A 16343-nucleotide genomic window follows, 5' to 3' on the forward strand; every position below is an offset into this window, starting at 1 on the left:
TGCGTCATTTTACAACAACACCGAATGCCACTGACATCACTGTATGAAGAGTCAGTCAGTTAGTATCTCTACTTCTTCATTCTAAAAACAGCTGTCTTGAAATCAAAGTTCATGTTCAGATCCAACACTTTCAAACGCGTTGCTGTGTTCTCACCAAATGTGAGCCAATAACACATTGAGCAATAAAAGCTCACTTTCAAATATCCTAACCAGTTTAGTTAATCTTTAAGGTCTGCAGTGGTCCTCTCTGATATTTCATCTGATATTTTTAGTTGCTTCACCAATTCATTGATTTAAATAATTGATTATTTTATCAATGGCTTTTTATAGTTTTTTTGGTTGCTGATTCTACTTGCATCAAAACAATCTCATAATGTTTGCGAAAGTGTAACACAATCCTACTAAATGGGATTACTGTGCCACCTGCTGTCATAAAGTTGTACCTGCAGCGAACACGCTAGTAATGACGAAGGGTTGTGGGTAACGTATTCCTCAGAGCAACGGAGGATTTTCCCTGAGGTAACGTGTCTGTGAATATCCGTGGACTAAACATCCTAACTCACTTGAAAATAATGTAAAAGTTAAGCTAGATTTCTTTGGTTGAATATTATGTGTTGTTGATTAATTTTGCCATGTTTTTATAAAGTCAACCATCTGGTTATGTGTTTTATAGCCTATAGAAAGTCTTTCCAGAATAGCTAGCTAACTTTACCAAATCTTTCCAGACAGAGCATGCGCTGTTTGTCCACATGAGATGACTTTATCACTGTTGTCCTTTTTCATGAATGCAGGCAGGGACGTGCACAGGAATTATGAGGGGCAGTTGCTCTGACCTGAAAAAAGGGCTTCCCCTACATTCAGTTGTGCTTCTTGCTCGTATTCAGTTCTGATGGTAGGCTACGGGCAACTACGCATGATTTGTAGTATGATTGCGTAAAGGGAACAGGAATTCCGGTAGGGAACAGAATCGACTGCTAAACCCAGGGCCGATCCTGAACTCCCCCTGGGGCCCTAAGCAAAAGGGGCCCTCTACCTGACCTGTGACGCCGTGAGCTATGTAAACCATTTGCCATTGCCACACAATCACACCTGACACTTCAGTGCTCCCAATACAATCCTCCCTCCTTGAAACAAAACAGTCAAAGAATAAGTACAACAATATAGAACAGAATGTGGTTCAAACAAACAATATTTTTTGAATAGAGTATTTTCTAGAATGTTGACATAACAAGTGAATATTAACGTAAACATAAATAAGAAGAAAATAATAAATTATAACCCTGAGCTTTGGCTTTTGGGATTAACTTTGGTTCTCTCTACAGCCTGGGTATTTTCGGCATCAGTATGATTTTTATTTATTTATTATTATGCATGTTGAAGCAATTCTTGATTTATGGTTATTATTTACTGAGGGATGTGCATCCATATTGACCAGTATGTCCAGCTAATCAACATTTTAAATTCAATATAGCCTATAAATCAATAGTCAATCAATGTCAAATTGTCAATACATTGCTTTCTATCTTGCATAATTAGTGCAGTTGTTTAGAGTTTTTAACTACACTGAGACTAGATAATCAGTTTCTTGTTTTATAAATGTGACTTTGATTGGGAGTGCCATCATTCACGTGCATGTATTGTACAGTATGTCTGGTCTCCACATATTTCTGCTTGAAAAATGCGAGTTTCATTTCGTGCACGCGCATATGAACGCACGATAACACACGCGACGCGGTTATGTTTTCCGAGCTGCAGTAAACAAACACCGTTGCACTTTGTCGTTTATCAAAAACAAACGTAATAATTTTTTTTATTTTACTCTCACTTTTGTCAGGCACAAAGTGATGCAAGAGATGCACTGCCTGCCCAGCTAGGTTAGCAAGACCGAAAAACATCAAACTTTGCTGACATCAAACTTAGAGAGGAGAGAACACAAGTTCCCTTTCGAACGGTCACTTCGTATTGCGTAGCTATACGCAGTGGGGAAACTCCTTTTCCTCGATTTACTGAAGCCTTTATGTAAAGCGCATTTGCAGCTGCACAGCTAGAACATGAGCGTCTGGCTCGCTCATAGGCTGCGCTGCGGCAACTGCACATCCAATGGCGCAGGCGCCTCTGACGTGCAACCAATGAGATCACTCTGCGTCATACACGTCAGAGCCCGCCAAGGGGGCGTGACCTCAGTCTATAATAGCCCCCGAATTCGCCATTATAGCAGATTTTACTCCTTCAGCGACAAACTTCACGTCTCTGACCATTTATTGAGCCTTCGCCGTCGAACAAGCCTTCAGCCTGAGCCAGCTACAGTTCAGCAGACGACACATTTCACCGTGTTTCTCCTGACGCCGTCTCTCCTGTGGCTATCCGGCGATATCCTTTTCATTGCTCTTTGTATATTGTATTATTTGTACGAGCGTTGTTCAAATGCATCGTGTTAAGACCTGCGCCACGTGCGGATGCAAGCTGCACGAGGCGGACGAACACGCTAGCTGCATTCCATGCCTGGGACTTCACCACGCGGAGAATGCACTGTCTGCCGGCGGATGTGCGGCCTGCGAGAGCATGCCTATCTCCGTGCTGCGAACTCGGCTAGCCCTCTCCCGTGACGGCGACGCCGCCTCTCCCGCGCTTCCTTTTCCGGCCCTACTTCAGCCAAGGAAGAAGAAGCGCCGCAGCCAACGGCAGCCGGAGAACATGGATGTTAGTGAACGCACGCCGGCCTCGTCCCCGCGTTCCTCACTCTCTCCAACCCGTTCATCTCCGGTCCTGTTCGAGGGAGATCAGCGCCCCCCCCCCCCCCCCCCCCCCCCAAGTGGCGGGCCTTGTCTCCTTCGGCGGGCCTAGCGAGCACGACGACAGCCTGTCTATCGCTGCGTCTGAGGAAGAATGGCCGGGCTCTTTCGACCCCGTCATGGCTTCCCAGCCAACGCCCAACGCCTCAGCTACCAGGACTAACTCCGACGCGGAAATGCTTTGGATCCTGACGCAGGCCGTAGCGGACCTCGAGCTCGAGTGGGCCGCGCCCGCTGAACCCCCTCGAAGTCGGCTGGATGGCTGGTTTCTGCCAGGGCACCAACAGGCCCCTCGTCACAAGCCAGCGCCATTTTTTCCTGAGGTACACGAGGAACTTACCAAGGCCTGGCGCACTCCTTATTCTACACGAGGCCCCGCAGTTTTCGCGACGCTCTCCTCCGTGGACGGAGCAGCGGAAAAAGGCTATGAGTCGTTGCCGCCCCTCGAAGAGGCGTTGGCCGCTCATCTCTGCCCGAACACAGCTGCTAGCTGGCGAACTAGAGCTGTGCATCCCAACAAGCCGTGCCGTAGCACTTCAGCCCTCGCCGGACGCGCGTATTCCGCCTCCGGTCAGGCTGCATCGGCCCTGCACACGATGGCCGTGCTGCAGGTTTACCAGGCCAAACTCCTCCGGTCTATGGACGAGGCTGGCCCGGACCCTGAGGCTTTTCGGGACCTTCGGAGCGCCACAGACCTGGCCCTGAGAGCTACTAAGGCCACAGCGCAGGCTATCGGGAGGAATATGGCGAGTTTGGTCGTGCTCGAGCGCCACCTCTGGCTTACCCTCACTGACATTAAGGACGCGGAGAGAACAAAGTTCCTCGACGCCCCAGTATCCAGCACCGGCCTCTTCGGCCCGGCAGTGAAGGGGTTCTCAGAAAGATACACCGAGGCACAGAAAGCGTCCCAGGCCATGCGTCACTTCCTGCCTAAGCGCTCTAGCTCGGCGTCGAGTGCTCACAAGCTAGCCCCGTCGACGCCTCGGCCAACAAAGCCCACGAAGCAGGCCTCTCAGCCCCGCCCTGCGGCTGATGCCCAGCGCCAGCCGAGAGCAACCAAGCGCTTCCCGCTTCCCCGACGCCAAGGCCCCAGACCAAGCGCCGCGCCTCACACAGCGCCGCCAAAGTCGTCCTAGCATGCAGGGGAAAGAGAGAGGGCACGGGTCCCGCACTCGCCGGACCAACCTCGAAGAAGTCAACAAAACTTCCCACAGCCCCTTGTTCAGTTCAGGTGGCTGGGGATTTTATTACTGCAAACAGGCCCGCAACAGTAAGCGCGTTCTTGCAAACAAACGCCGTTTTCACGGCGACCCATATAAAGCACAAAAAGAGTATGTTTCACAAACACAACACGTGGGTTCACGGTCCCCCTTCATCAGGCGGCCCCTCCCCCGTTATAATACTGCCTTCCCTACACGCAAATGCTTGTACAGTCAGTCCAATACTCAATGTGTGCACAAATCACAATATAAGGGTATCAGGTCCCCCTTCACTAGGCGGCCCCTCCCCTGTTGTAACACTGACTTCCCCACACGCGAATGCCTGTACAGTCAGTCCAATACTCAATGTATGCACAAATCACATGATAAGGGTATCCGGTCCCCCTACATTAGGCGACCAGCCCCAGTCAGTGTGTCAAGCCCTAGCCACACGTGTTCTAGCCTGGCAAGCTATCCCCGGTGTGTCGAGTTGGGTCATAAACACTATAAAGCGAGGTTACTCGCTCCAATTCGCTCGCAGACCCCCGAAATTTCAGGCGGTTCTCGAGACTTCGGTGAGAAGCAGCGTGGGTCACGTGCTTCGCACCGAAGTACAGAATCTATTAGCAAAAGGGGCGATAGAATTAGTCCCCCCCGCGCTAAAACACATGGGTTTTTACAGCCGAATGGGTTTTGATTCCGAAAAAAGACGGCGGTCTCAGACCCATTCTAGATTTGAGACATTTGAACAAAGCTCTCATGAGACGGCCGTTCAAAATGTAAACTATGAAACATATCCTCGCGCAAGTGCGCACGGGGGATTGGTTTGTCACAATGGATCTGAAAGACGCTTACTTTCACATTCAGATAAACCCTCGTCACAGGCCATTCTTGAGATTCGCCTTCGAGGGCCAAGCTTATCAATACACCGTTCTGCCGTTCGGTCTATCGTTAGCACCCCGTACATTCACGAAGTGTGTGGATGCAGCGCTTTCTCCTCTGAGACATCAGGGAGTGCGTGTGTTAAATTATCTCGACGACTGGCTGGTGCTGGCACAGTCGAGAACCGAGCTATTAGCTCACAGGGATTTGATTCTCAGCCATCTAAAATGCCTGGGTTTCACAATCAATGTTTCAAAAAGCAAACTAACCCCCAGCCAGAGTGTGATCTTTCTGGGTACAGTTTTAGACTCGAGAGCGATGACAGCGCGACTCACACCAGAACGCGCGCTCTCAGTGCGAGCGCTTACAGGCACTTTCAGAGCGCGCGAGCACGCGCCACTGAAGAAATTTCAGAAACTGCTTGGTCTCATGGCAGCAGCATCGCCAGTACTCCGCTTGGGATTACTGCGCATGCGCCCGCTGCAGCATTGGCTGAAACGGCGTGTGCCAACTCACGCATGGCAGTCAGGCAACTTGCGCGTTATGGTAAATCACGGTTGTTTAAGAACACTGATTCCCTGGCGAGCGCAGAACTGGTACCACGAGGGGGTGACAATGGGAACAATTTCCAGAAGGAAAATGGTTCTTACAGATGCGTCCAACCTGGGTTGGGGAGCGCTGCACGAGGGCATGCCTGCATCCGGCCTCTGGTCGAGCACGGAGCAGAGCTTACATATCAACTGTCTGGAGATGAAAGCAGTTGGATTGGCCCTGAAAGCATTTCTGTCGAACCTCAGGGGTCACCACGTTTTAGTCCGCACAGACAATATATCAGTGGTGGCCTACATAAATCGCCAGGGGGGCATCAGGTCAGGAAACCTGCATGCGATGGCGAGAGACCTCCTCTTATGGGCACAAACCAACCTGAGCTCTCTGAGAGCAGCGCATATACCGGGCATCCAGAATGTGGGCGCGGATATGCTTTCACGGGGCAACACTCCCCTCGGCGAGTGGTCCCTGAACCCACAGACGGTCAGTCTGATATGGAAGGTGTTTGGCGAGGCCGAAGTCGACCTGTTCGCCTCGAGAATCAACACCCACTGCAAATTGTTCTTCTCGAAGGACAGGGACGCGCTGGCCCATGTCTGGCCCAACCGTCCCCTTTATGCCTTTCCCCCCGTCTCGATGATTCCACAAGTCATCAAACGGGTCAGAGAGAGCGGGTGCCCAGTCCTTCTGGTGGCCCCTCTCTGGAAAACCAGACCGTGGTTCCCGGAACTGGTTCAGTTATCGGACACAATCCCATGGCCTGTCCCACTGAGGAAAGACCTCCTCACACAGGCGAACGGGACATTGTGGCATCCGAGACCCGATTTATGGGCCCTCCATGTGTGGCCCCTCAACGGGTACCCAAAGACCTTCCTGAGAAGGTCTTAAGCACTATATCTGAAGCCAGGGCCCCGTCGACTCGGCGCCTTTACGCTTCGAAATGGTCGGGTTTTTCCAGCTGGTGCTCGAAAAATCAGGCTGACCCAGAGTCATGTGAGATATCTGTAGTTCTCTCATTCTTACAGGAGCTGCTGGATGCGGGTCGCTCCCCATCCACGCTCAAAGTGTATGTGGCAGCCATAGCAGCACATCATGTTCTGGTGGCTGGCCAGTCACTAGGAAGAAACGACCTGGTCGTCAGATTCCTTAAAGGTGCTAGGAGAATGAACCCCTCCAGACCTCCATCTGTGCCATCTTGGGACCTCTCCACGGTCCTGGGGGCTCTGAAAGGTCCACCTTTCGAACCGCTCCAATCGGTTGATCTAAAACCCCTCTCGCTGAAGACCGCTCTCCTTATGGCTTTGGCATCTATCAAGCGAGTGGGAGATCTGCAGGCACTCTCTGTGAGCCCTGCATGTTTGGAGTGGGGTCCAGATGACTCCAGAGTCGTCCTCAAGCCCAGACATGGTTACGTTCCTAAAGTGCTCTCAACACCGTTCAGAGCACAGGTGGTGACGTTATCAGCCCTCCCTCCTTCTGCAGAGGATGGAGAGGTTAATCTTCTCTGCCCTGTCAGAGCGCTGAGAATCTATCTGGAGCGTTCTGCGTCTTTTAGACAATCAGAACAGCTTTTTGTCTGCTTTGGTGGTAGATCCAAGGGGGATCCAGTCACTAAGCAAAGACTGTCTAGATGGATAGTGGATGCTATTTCTATGGCTTATACCGCAGCGGGTCAAGTTTGCCCTATAGGCGTCAAGGCCCATTCAACCAGAGGTATGGCCTCGTCATGGGCTTGGTCATCTGGCATTCCCATTAGTGATATTTGTGATGCGGCCGGCTGGTCCTCGCCTTCCAAATTTATGAGTTTTTATAATATGGAAGTGCCTTCCCTGCAGGCGAAGGTGCTTTCGGTATGATTAAGACCCGTGGGTGGCCGGTCTTGTCATATATTACTGTGCACAATCACATTCACATATATACATGAAACCCGCTGCTGGCCGGTTGTAGTTCATACATAAACCCGCTGTGGCTGGTTATATTTATATATATATAAACCCGCTTTTGGCCGGTTATATGACATATATAAAACCCGCTTTGGCCGGTTATATGACATATATAAATTCCATACATATATAAAACCCGCTTCGGCCAGTTATATTCCATAACAGATATCAACCCGCTTTAGCTGGTTAAGATTTCATATATAAACCCACTTGACTGGGTATATGTTCGTATACTAATAACCCCGACAGAGTCTGGGTTCATTGGTGTAGTATATTGGGTATTTCTACTGATGTATACTACTGAGACCTGACGGTGTCTGGTCTATTTTTACATAAATTATGCGGTTATGGCTTGTTCTGTACGCTCAGGGGTCCTGAGTTGCAGTGACAGCCAGTTATTCAGTGCGGCGTTTTGCATGGCGTCCCCACTGCGTATAGCTACGCAATACGAAGTGACCGTTCGAAAGGGAACTACTCGCTTACTCACGTAACCTCAGTTCCCTGAGTTAGGGAACGAGTATTGCGTAGCCAGCCGCACTATGGTAACATGGCAAGTTGTCGCTTCAGTCGTTAAACCTGCTATAATGGCGAATTCGGGGGCTATTATAGACTGAGGTCACGCCCCCTTGGCGGGCTCTGACGTGTATGACGCAGAGTGATCTCATTGGTTGCACGTCAGAGGCGCCTGCGCCATTGGATGTGCAGTTGCCGCAGCGCAGCCTATGAGCGAGCCAGACGCTCATGTTCTAGCTGTGCAGCTGCAAATGCGCTTTACATAAAGGCTTCAGTAAATCGAGGAAAAGGAGTTTCCCCACTGCGTATAGCTACGCAATACTCGTTCCCTAACTCAGGGAACTGAGGTTACGTGAGTAACCGAGTAGTTTACCTGATTGTTGTTCCCGCAATTCACTCTCATGGGTTTTTTCTTCTTCATCTTTTCGTGACCAGAAGGATAGTTTCGCTTCATTTTGTCATGGATGTTGTACACATTAATTGACACGCTATGACACGAGATGGAGGCGGGGCCTTAAGTAATTTGTGGGGTCTTACGCACCGGTCGCGTGCAGCGCTGCAGCCACGTAAACAGTTTGCCCTTCCCTTACTGACTTTCACTTTCGGTGCACGAATGGAAGTGAATGAGGCTTTGCGATTTAAAAAAAATAAATAAAAAATGTATCTAGGCCTATGTGAAATTCTGCAGCCATTGTACGATTTTTATTATTTTTTTCTCGGAAGGGCAACCTGAGTCGAGAAGGGCATATGGGCAGTTGCCCGGGCAACCTGAGCAACCCCCCTGTGCACGTCCCTGATATATATGTTAACAAGTAATTGTTAACTAGGCTATTACTTTATGCTGTCGACCAACTTTGCATCAACACTGAACATGACTAAAGAACAACAGCCGAAATTCATACTTTTCCTTTTCTCACTGTAAAGCTGCTTGAAACAATCTCTATAGGCACTGATTTATGTTTCTGGTGGGAGCTCACACTCCATAATTAACTTAATATACACTTGATTTTTGTATCATTTATGTTAGCTTATTAAGTTGTATGGTCTGTTTTGTATTTAACACAAATCAGGCCAATGAAAGACAAATACTATTCATTTTCTCCTTGTTACGTTCCAGCCCCCAAAAGGGAGGGGAACCTGATAAACCACCGCTCGGGCCCACAAATGCCAGTAAAGGAGGTATGGAGTCGTGGTGCGAGAAAAGAACACAAATTCCAGATACCGTACAAACTGAGCTTTTATTTTTGACACGGTAATAATGTGAATGATAAACAATAATAATTTTCAGGGAGAAAGGGGAGAGCTGGACGGACCAAAGAAAAAAAATAAACAAAAGATACCCAACCGCTAACCTATTCTAATTATACACATCACCTATCTGACACACGATCAAGGCGCCCTAACCAAACGTACAGATGGTGGTCCGCCCAGGTCTAGCTGGTGTTTCTAGACAGAGAAGTATGCCTACGGGTGATGTATACCCCGGGGTAGCTCTAAATCTACTCCCCCAACTCCCTGTAAACAATAAAGAAAAAGAAGTTGACACAAACAATAATACTACACAAACATCAAATGCTCAGTCCTGCTGTGTTCCAAAAGTGGAAGACAAAGCTAGATTTACTAGCTAACAAATCAGATTAAAACATTATCAAATGTTCCAATCATAATCTCAATAGAGAACAATAAAGTTATCTAAAAGTAACAAAGATACCCACAGAGGGATACCATCCGCAGAAAGCAGAGAACAGAGCAGAGAGTGAACTGATTCAAAACTAGGCTTTTTAAAGAGCCCAGCCAGCTGCAGCCACTGACGAGCAGGAGGAGTTCAAAGATCCAATCAGCCGTTGAACCACCAATCCGCTGCCGGAACTGTTACAGAAGCCATCTTACCTGTTAGAAGAAATACAAACACACAAACAACAAGCAATGCCAGAAAAGAATCACTATAATACGTCCCCAGTGCTCTGGGGACGAAACACTCCTATACAAATGTTTAATTATGTCTATTTTTTTTTTATCTGTATTTAGCCTACTCAAGAATGTTTTGGAAAGATTTAGAAACCTATATTAATAAAAAACTGAAGTCAAGATAGAAATGTGTGTATTTGATGTGCTTTTTTATACTTACTTAAAACATACTTTTAAACTATTAAAACAAATTAAAAACAAACAAAAAAATACCTGTGACAAATGTGGACACCCAAATAAAGTTCCCTAAGTAAAAGATTTCAGCTATACCAAAAAGTAGGTCTAATGGATTTAAAAGACACTCATGTATAGGCCTATATGAGGAAATGTGTGGATAATGAAGAGAGAAAAAAGTGAGAAAGAAAAATATATATAAAATATATAAAATACTTTAATTTTCCTTCTGTTATATTGTTTAAATATGTACATATTTCAAAAATATAATAGGGAGGGAATAAAAGCGTTCGATCTGTTTTCTATTTTCTCTCTCACACTTTTCCTCTCTTCTTTATCCCTTCAGTAAGCTGTATGTGCTCTTCACACTCCAGACCAGCGGGTGGCGGAACGGCACTCTTAAAGTTGGTTTCACAAACTTCCAGAAACAGAAGAAGAGGAGACGCGCTCTGAACAACAGCTGATTCAAAACAAAAGATTTACAAAGTATTTGAACATTCACGAATCAGTTTTTTTAAAGGATCACTATTTACAAGTGAAGAGATGCATTCAGACCAGCAATAAGAACAGAAACCTGTAAAGATGGAGTTTATTGAAGATTACAGTGAGAACAGGAGTGATCCTGATCAAGAACCCCTCAGAGTGAAGCTTGAAGATACTGAAGAACAGATAGGTTAGTGTTTATTTCTCGTAAGAGATTCTTCTTTTATGATACTGTGAAACATTAAAGTTATAAAACTTTCGCATTTCTTTAATGGTTAGTCAGTCAACATTTCCATTCGCCATACAGGTATAAATTATCATAATTGTTTTTAAAAGAAAATAGCGATTTTATCACGATTTTTTTGCATATTGGTTTTACTATTTTGCAAGTTACTGAGCATTACAGCATAACTAATGTCCATATTTTAAAAACAAAGCCTTACAAATTCACAAAATGTAAAAAAAAAAATAAGAATGCAGACATTTAGGCCAAAGTGGCGAAGAAAAACAAAAAAAATTTTTGTTATTAAAAAATCACTAAAGTACGAAGGGAGGGGAAGCAAAATTTCTGTGAGGTTGTCAAAAATAGTCATTCAACAAGAAATTGTTACAACTATTATTGTTATTCTCAGTAAATAAAATATTGATACAGAATATTACACTAGGCCTCTAGCATTATATTCAGGGCTCGCCAATAAGGATGGCCCCGGGGCCAGCATGAACAAACGGCAAGGCCCATGTCTAACCACACTTGAGACAGAGTCATAAATCCTCCCAACTATTATTAAAACAAGTTATGATTGATTATTTATATTCCTTTTGAGTTAATTGGTTACAATTAATTAACATTAGAGTAAATGTTTAAAAAATGTTTTGATGATTTACTGAAAATTACAACTTTTTAACTTTCATTTCAGACCTGACGGTAGAGATTAAGAAGAGTGAAGAACTGGATGAAGAGGAGGAGGAACATCGTGTCAAAACTGAAGAAATATCTTTGAGTTGCTCACAGACGGAAAGTAAACCTGTACTGAGAAGAGCCAACAAAAATTTCACTTGCTCTCAGTGTGGAAAAAGCTTCCCATACAAACAAAGTCTTAAAGATCACATGAGAGTTCATAGTGAAGAGAAACCGCACACATGTGATCAATGCGGGAAGAGTTTCAAAGTGAAAAGAGACCTTAAAGATCACATGAAAATTCACACTGGAGAGAAGCCGCACACATGTGATCAGTGCGGGAAGAGCTTTTCACAAGGATACCTTAAGTTTCACATGAAAATCCACACTGGAGAGAAGCCGCACACATGTGATCAGTGCGGAAAAAGTTTTGCCCTAAAACATCTCCTTAACAGACACATTGAAATCCACACTGGAGAGAGGCCTTATAAATGTGATCAATGTCAGATGAGTTTCATATATAAGCAAAGTCTTCAACACCACATGAAAGTTCATAGTGGAGAGAAGCCGCACACATGTGATCAATGTGGAAAAAGTTTTGCCCTAAAATATCTCCTAAACAGACACAAGAAAATCCACACTGGAGAGAGGCCACACAAATGTGATCAATGTGGGAAGAGTTTCATAATTAAATCAAAGCTTATGTATCATATGAAAATCCACACCGGAAAGAAGCTGCACACATGTGATCAGTGTGGGAAGAGTTTCAGACATGCAAAAACTCTTAAATTACATCTGGGTTCTCATTCTGGAGAAAGACCATATAACTGTGATCAATGCAGCAAAACATTTCTTAGGGCAGAAAACCTGAAGAGGCACCTGAAAGTTCATACAAAGCAGAAGCCTTTCGTTTGTTTGTGTGGAAAGAGTTTTTCACGAATGGATAATTTTAAAATACACCAGAAAAGTCACAGCGGTGTGAAGGATCACATGTGCTTTGAATGTGGGAAGACATTTACTGCAGCTGAGACACTGAAAAAGCACCAAAGAATTCACTCTGGAGAAAAAACACATGAGATGATCCAGTGTGGAGAGAAGCCCTTTACATGTGATCATTGTGGGAAACGTTTCACTCAGTTAAGATCGCTACACCGTCATGCTAAAAACAGCTGTCTGAAATCAAAGTAGTTCATGTTCAGATAAACTAGAGCAATAAAAGCTCTCTTTCATTTAAATGTCCCATCAAGCCTCATAAAAAGATAATTATTATAAGTTGTTACTGTGAACAAAGTTCATCTTTAAGTCCAGTGGTTTAAAGAAGTATTTCTAAAGAAATTTTCTGCAGTAAAATTGACACAAGTCTAAGCGGTCCTTCCATTCGAACTAAAGCTGGATGTAATTATTGTGGACAGTATCATAGACTTAATGTCTCAATTCAACGGTGTTCTCACACTGGCTTTTCATTTGATATGTAGTTACTTCCATTAATTGATTAAAATAATTTCTTTTTTTATCATCGTCAACTGTTTTTACGTTCTTCAAAAACTCACATTTTTTTGTAATATCTGAAAGCCATGAAGCACCACGATTGTTGTCATTGTTCCAGTGCCCTATGTCCTTCTTTCTTTTTCGGACCATAAAAGGAGAAATTTTGAAAAGTGTTCTACACGCACTCCTCAATATAATGGCAGGGAATAGCGACCAGGCTCAAACTTTAGAAAAAGGATACAAAAGTATCATGTGTTGAGACAGTGAGATGCACGGCTTATATAGAAAGTGTTCAGGAGGCATAGCGTATTGTACCGTAGAAACCGTATTGTTTAGTCAAAATATACTGAGCTCAGCCGTTTCTCTGGAGTGTTTCTGAGTGCGTGTGAGCCGTCAGCAGCTGCTCAATTGTTGTTTTTTATCCTAAATTTTTCAAATGTTTGTATTGTTTAAAATGGTTTTATTGTGGTTATGTGTAATATTTCTCCATATAACTTTGTCCATATGTCCATACTGAAGATAATATAATTGTAAAAAGTTTTACAGAGACAAAAAAAATATGTTTTTTTCTTTTGCTTTCTGTCTGCTTCTGGTCCACTTTGACTTCCATAAGTAATAAAAAAAAAAAAAATATATATATATATATATATATACATACATATATAATTAACACACGCTAAGCCCCCACAGTGCTTAGCATAAGTGAACACACCCATGCTGAAGTTGACTAAGGCCCCGTTTACACGAAGGGAAAACGCAGATATGTCCCTGCGGTTTGGCCTCTCATTTACACAAAAACCCCGTTTTTATCACAGAAAACGATTATTTCTAAAAACTCCGGCCAAAGTGGAGATTTCTGAAAACGGCGGTTATGTGTTGCCGTGTCAACTGGGTGAAACGGGGTTTTAAGATTCTCTCCTGTCGATTCTGAGGATTCTGATTGGCTTGCATGGCTTTATCCTTGATCCGGATTTTGGTACATAAACAGCGATTGATAATGTATTTCTGGTAATTGTTGTTGAGGCTCGTGCTGCTCGTCTCTGTCAGATTATATAGTGAGAATCAAAAAAAACGAGCATAACAGCACACATTAAAAAAACTCACAGAAGAAACATACTGAGGTAAAAATGTAAAATGTTTGAGTTTTTTATTTATAACATATTATATAGTTAACTAACATAACATGACGGGAGCTATTTTGTTGAATATTCTCAAGATTGCAAATGTTACATTGATGTAATTTCAATAACAAAAAACAAGTAGTTCATATTAAATTACTTCAATTACTTAGATTACAGATTATATTACAAACGTATATGTAATATTTAATGTTTAACCTGTGTATTTCCATCACATATTTGGTCTTAAAGGAGAACTCCGGGCAATTTTTAAGTTAATCTTGATCGTTAGACCTTTGTGAGTACTGACTATAGAAAAAAAAAACGAACCGGATTGGTGCTTGCTACGCGGAGCTGCGACCGCGAATGCCCAGAGCTCCCACCCAGCTAAAACGGCAGCTATGGGGGCATGGACATAAAGATCGTTTTTGAGCCTCTTAACAGACACAAAATGCAATTAAAATGTCTGTCCAACATGAACAGGGACCCTACATGTGAACAAGATACGTTTAGCAACTTAGCCATTGTTTCAACTCACCTAAATAGTCTTTTAGACGGCAAGCTGTAGTCTCGCGCTGCAGTCCCGTGCTGTAGCCGGAAAAGGTAAACAATGTCCAGGTGGGAGGAGCGTTGATCATGTGCGATGAGTTATGATCAGAGTTGATTACAAGTGAAGAAGAAATGGTTCGTGTTTGTGCCTTTCCGAATTGTGGCAACAGAATGCGAAAATATAAGAGCTTAAAAATTCATTGTCTTCCTTTTCATGACCTCGAGATTCTGCAGTTGTGGCTAGTTGTACTTCAACTTGATGTGCAAACTCCCGTAGAAGTACTACGCACTAAAGATTACCGCATTTGCAGCGAATACAATTACAATACAATTACAATTCAAGTCGAAGAAGCTAGTGAAATAATTAAAGCTTAGGTAAATAAGACTACAAAAACATTCATGCACATATCTCTCCTCATGCCGTGTGTGCCCAAATGGAAGGATAAATAAAGTTTGCATTACCTCCACAGTGGTTGCACCCGTATTCGTACATGGAATGGCATTTTTCTTCAAACGGCCCCGCTGTGTTGAGTGTGTGTAGTCATCCTTGTCAAAGTGTTCGATGCAAATGCGGTAATCTTTAGCGCGTAGTACTTCTACGGGAGTTTGCACAAGTTGAAGTACAACTAGCCACAACTGCAGAATCTCGAGGTCATGAAAAGGAAGACGATGAAAATTGAAGCTCTTATATTTTCGCATTCTGTTGCCACAATTCGGAAAGGCACAAACACGAACCATTTCTTCTTCACTTGTAAGCAACTCTGATCTTAACTCGTCGCACATGATCAACGCTCCTCCCACCTGGACATTGTTTACCTTTTCCGGCTACAGCACGGGACTGCAGCGCGAGACTACAGCTTGCCGTCTAAAAGACTATTTAGGTGAGTTGAAACAATGGCTAAGTTGCTAAACGTATCTTGTTCACATGTAGGGTCCCTGTTCATGTTAGACAGACATTTTAATTGCATTTTGTGTCTGTTAAGAGGTTCAAAAACGATCTTTATGTCCATGCCCCCATAGCTGCCGTTTTAGCTGGGTGGGAGCTCTGGGCATTCGCGGTCCCAGCTCCGAGTAGCAAGCACCAATCCGGTTCGTTTTTTTTTTTCTAAAGTCAGTACTCACAAAGGTCTAACGATCAAGATTAACTTAAAAATTGCCCGGAGTTCTCCTTTAAATTGCATTCAAAGTGGCATTAAAAAGGTCTTAAAAACACTTCAATTCAAACATGTTTATATCTCTAGATACATTTATACATTTATTCTAGATACATTTATTCAAAAGCTGACCCTTTTATCCAAAGCGACTTACAATTGCTATATAAGTCAGAGGTCGCACGCATCTGGAGCAATTAGGGGTTAAGTGTCTTGCTCAGGGACACATTGGTGTCTCACAGTGGATTCGAACCCGGGTCTCTCACACCAAAGGCATGTGTCTTATCCACTGCGCCATCACCACCAGATACCCTGTTATAAACACGCCTTAGAAAAATAAACATTACTGGTGTGTATCTTGAGACGAATAAAAAAATGGCCCTGAGATATTTTAAGATATATCAGCCACAGTGTTGCTTTCAATTAAAACAACTCAAATATGCATTTTACTCTCTTGGCCTAGCTAGCTTATGCCTTGTCTGTGAAACCGGGTGTTTAAGAACCGGGAGGTTTTATAATGAAAAAAAAGAGGAGAGAACTGACTGACTGGTACAACTTTATGTACTAAATTCACAAATTTGTTTAAAATATCAAATTATGTTAACTGTACCTGTTCAGCTCCCATATCTGGGTATT

General features: G+C 44.1%; 1 protein-coding gene across 2 annotated transcripts; it reads left to right on the forward strand.

The window, feature by feature from the left end:
- Positions 1–10442: 10442 nt before the first annotated feature.
- Positions 10443–12919, forward strand: LOC143735434 (uncharacterized). 2 transcript variants are annotated; one of them, XM_077225590.1, is made up of 2 exons: positions 10443–10693; positions 11421–12919. In XM_077225590.1, the coding sequence occupies exons 1-2, from the start codon at positions 10603–10605 to the stop codon at positions 12587–12589; spliced, it is 1260 nt and encodes a 419-aa protein (XP_077081705.1). In that variant the 5' UTR covers positions 10443–10602; the 3' UTR covers positions 12590–12919. The 2 variants fall into 2 exon arrangements, with proteins under 2 accessions (XP_077081705.1, XP_077081706.1); XM_077225591.1 differs by having other exon boundaries at positions 10449–10693; positions 11433–12919.
- The last annotated feature ends 3424 nt before the right edge of the window (positions 12920–16343 follow it).

Source organism: Siphateles boraxobius, unplaced genomic scaffold (genome assembly GCF_051911475.1).
Source record: "Siphateles boraxobius isolate OS27281-9 unplaced genomic scaffold, OSU_SipBor_1 13, whole genome shotgun sequence".
NCBI lineage: Eukaryota > Metazoa > Chordata > Actinopteri > Cypriniformes > Leuciscidae > Siphateles > Siphateles boraxobius.

Coding starts and splice junctions, on each gene's coding strand:
- LOC143735434 (XM_077225590.1), top strand. CDS start 10,603: ATGGAGTTTATTGAAGATTACAGTGAGAACAGGAGTGATCCTGATCAA. Junction 10,694..11,420: donor AGATACTGAAGAACAGATAG/GTTAGTGTTTAT, acceptor CTTTCATTTCAG/ACCTGACGGTAGAGATTAAG.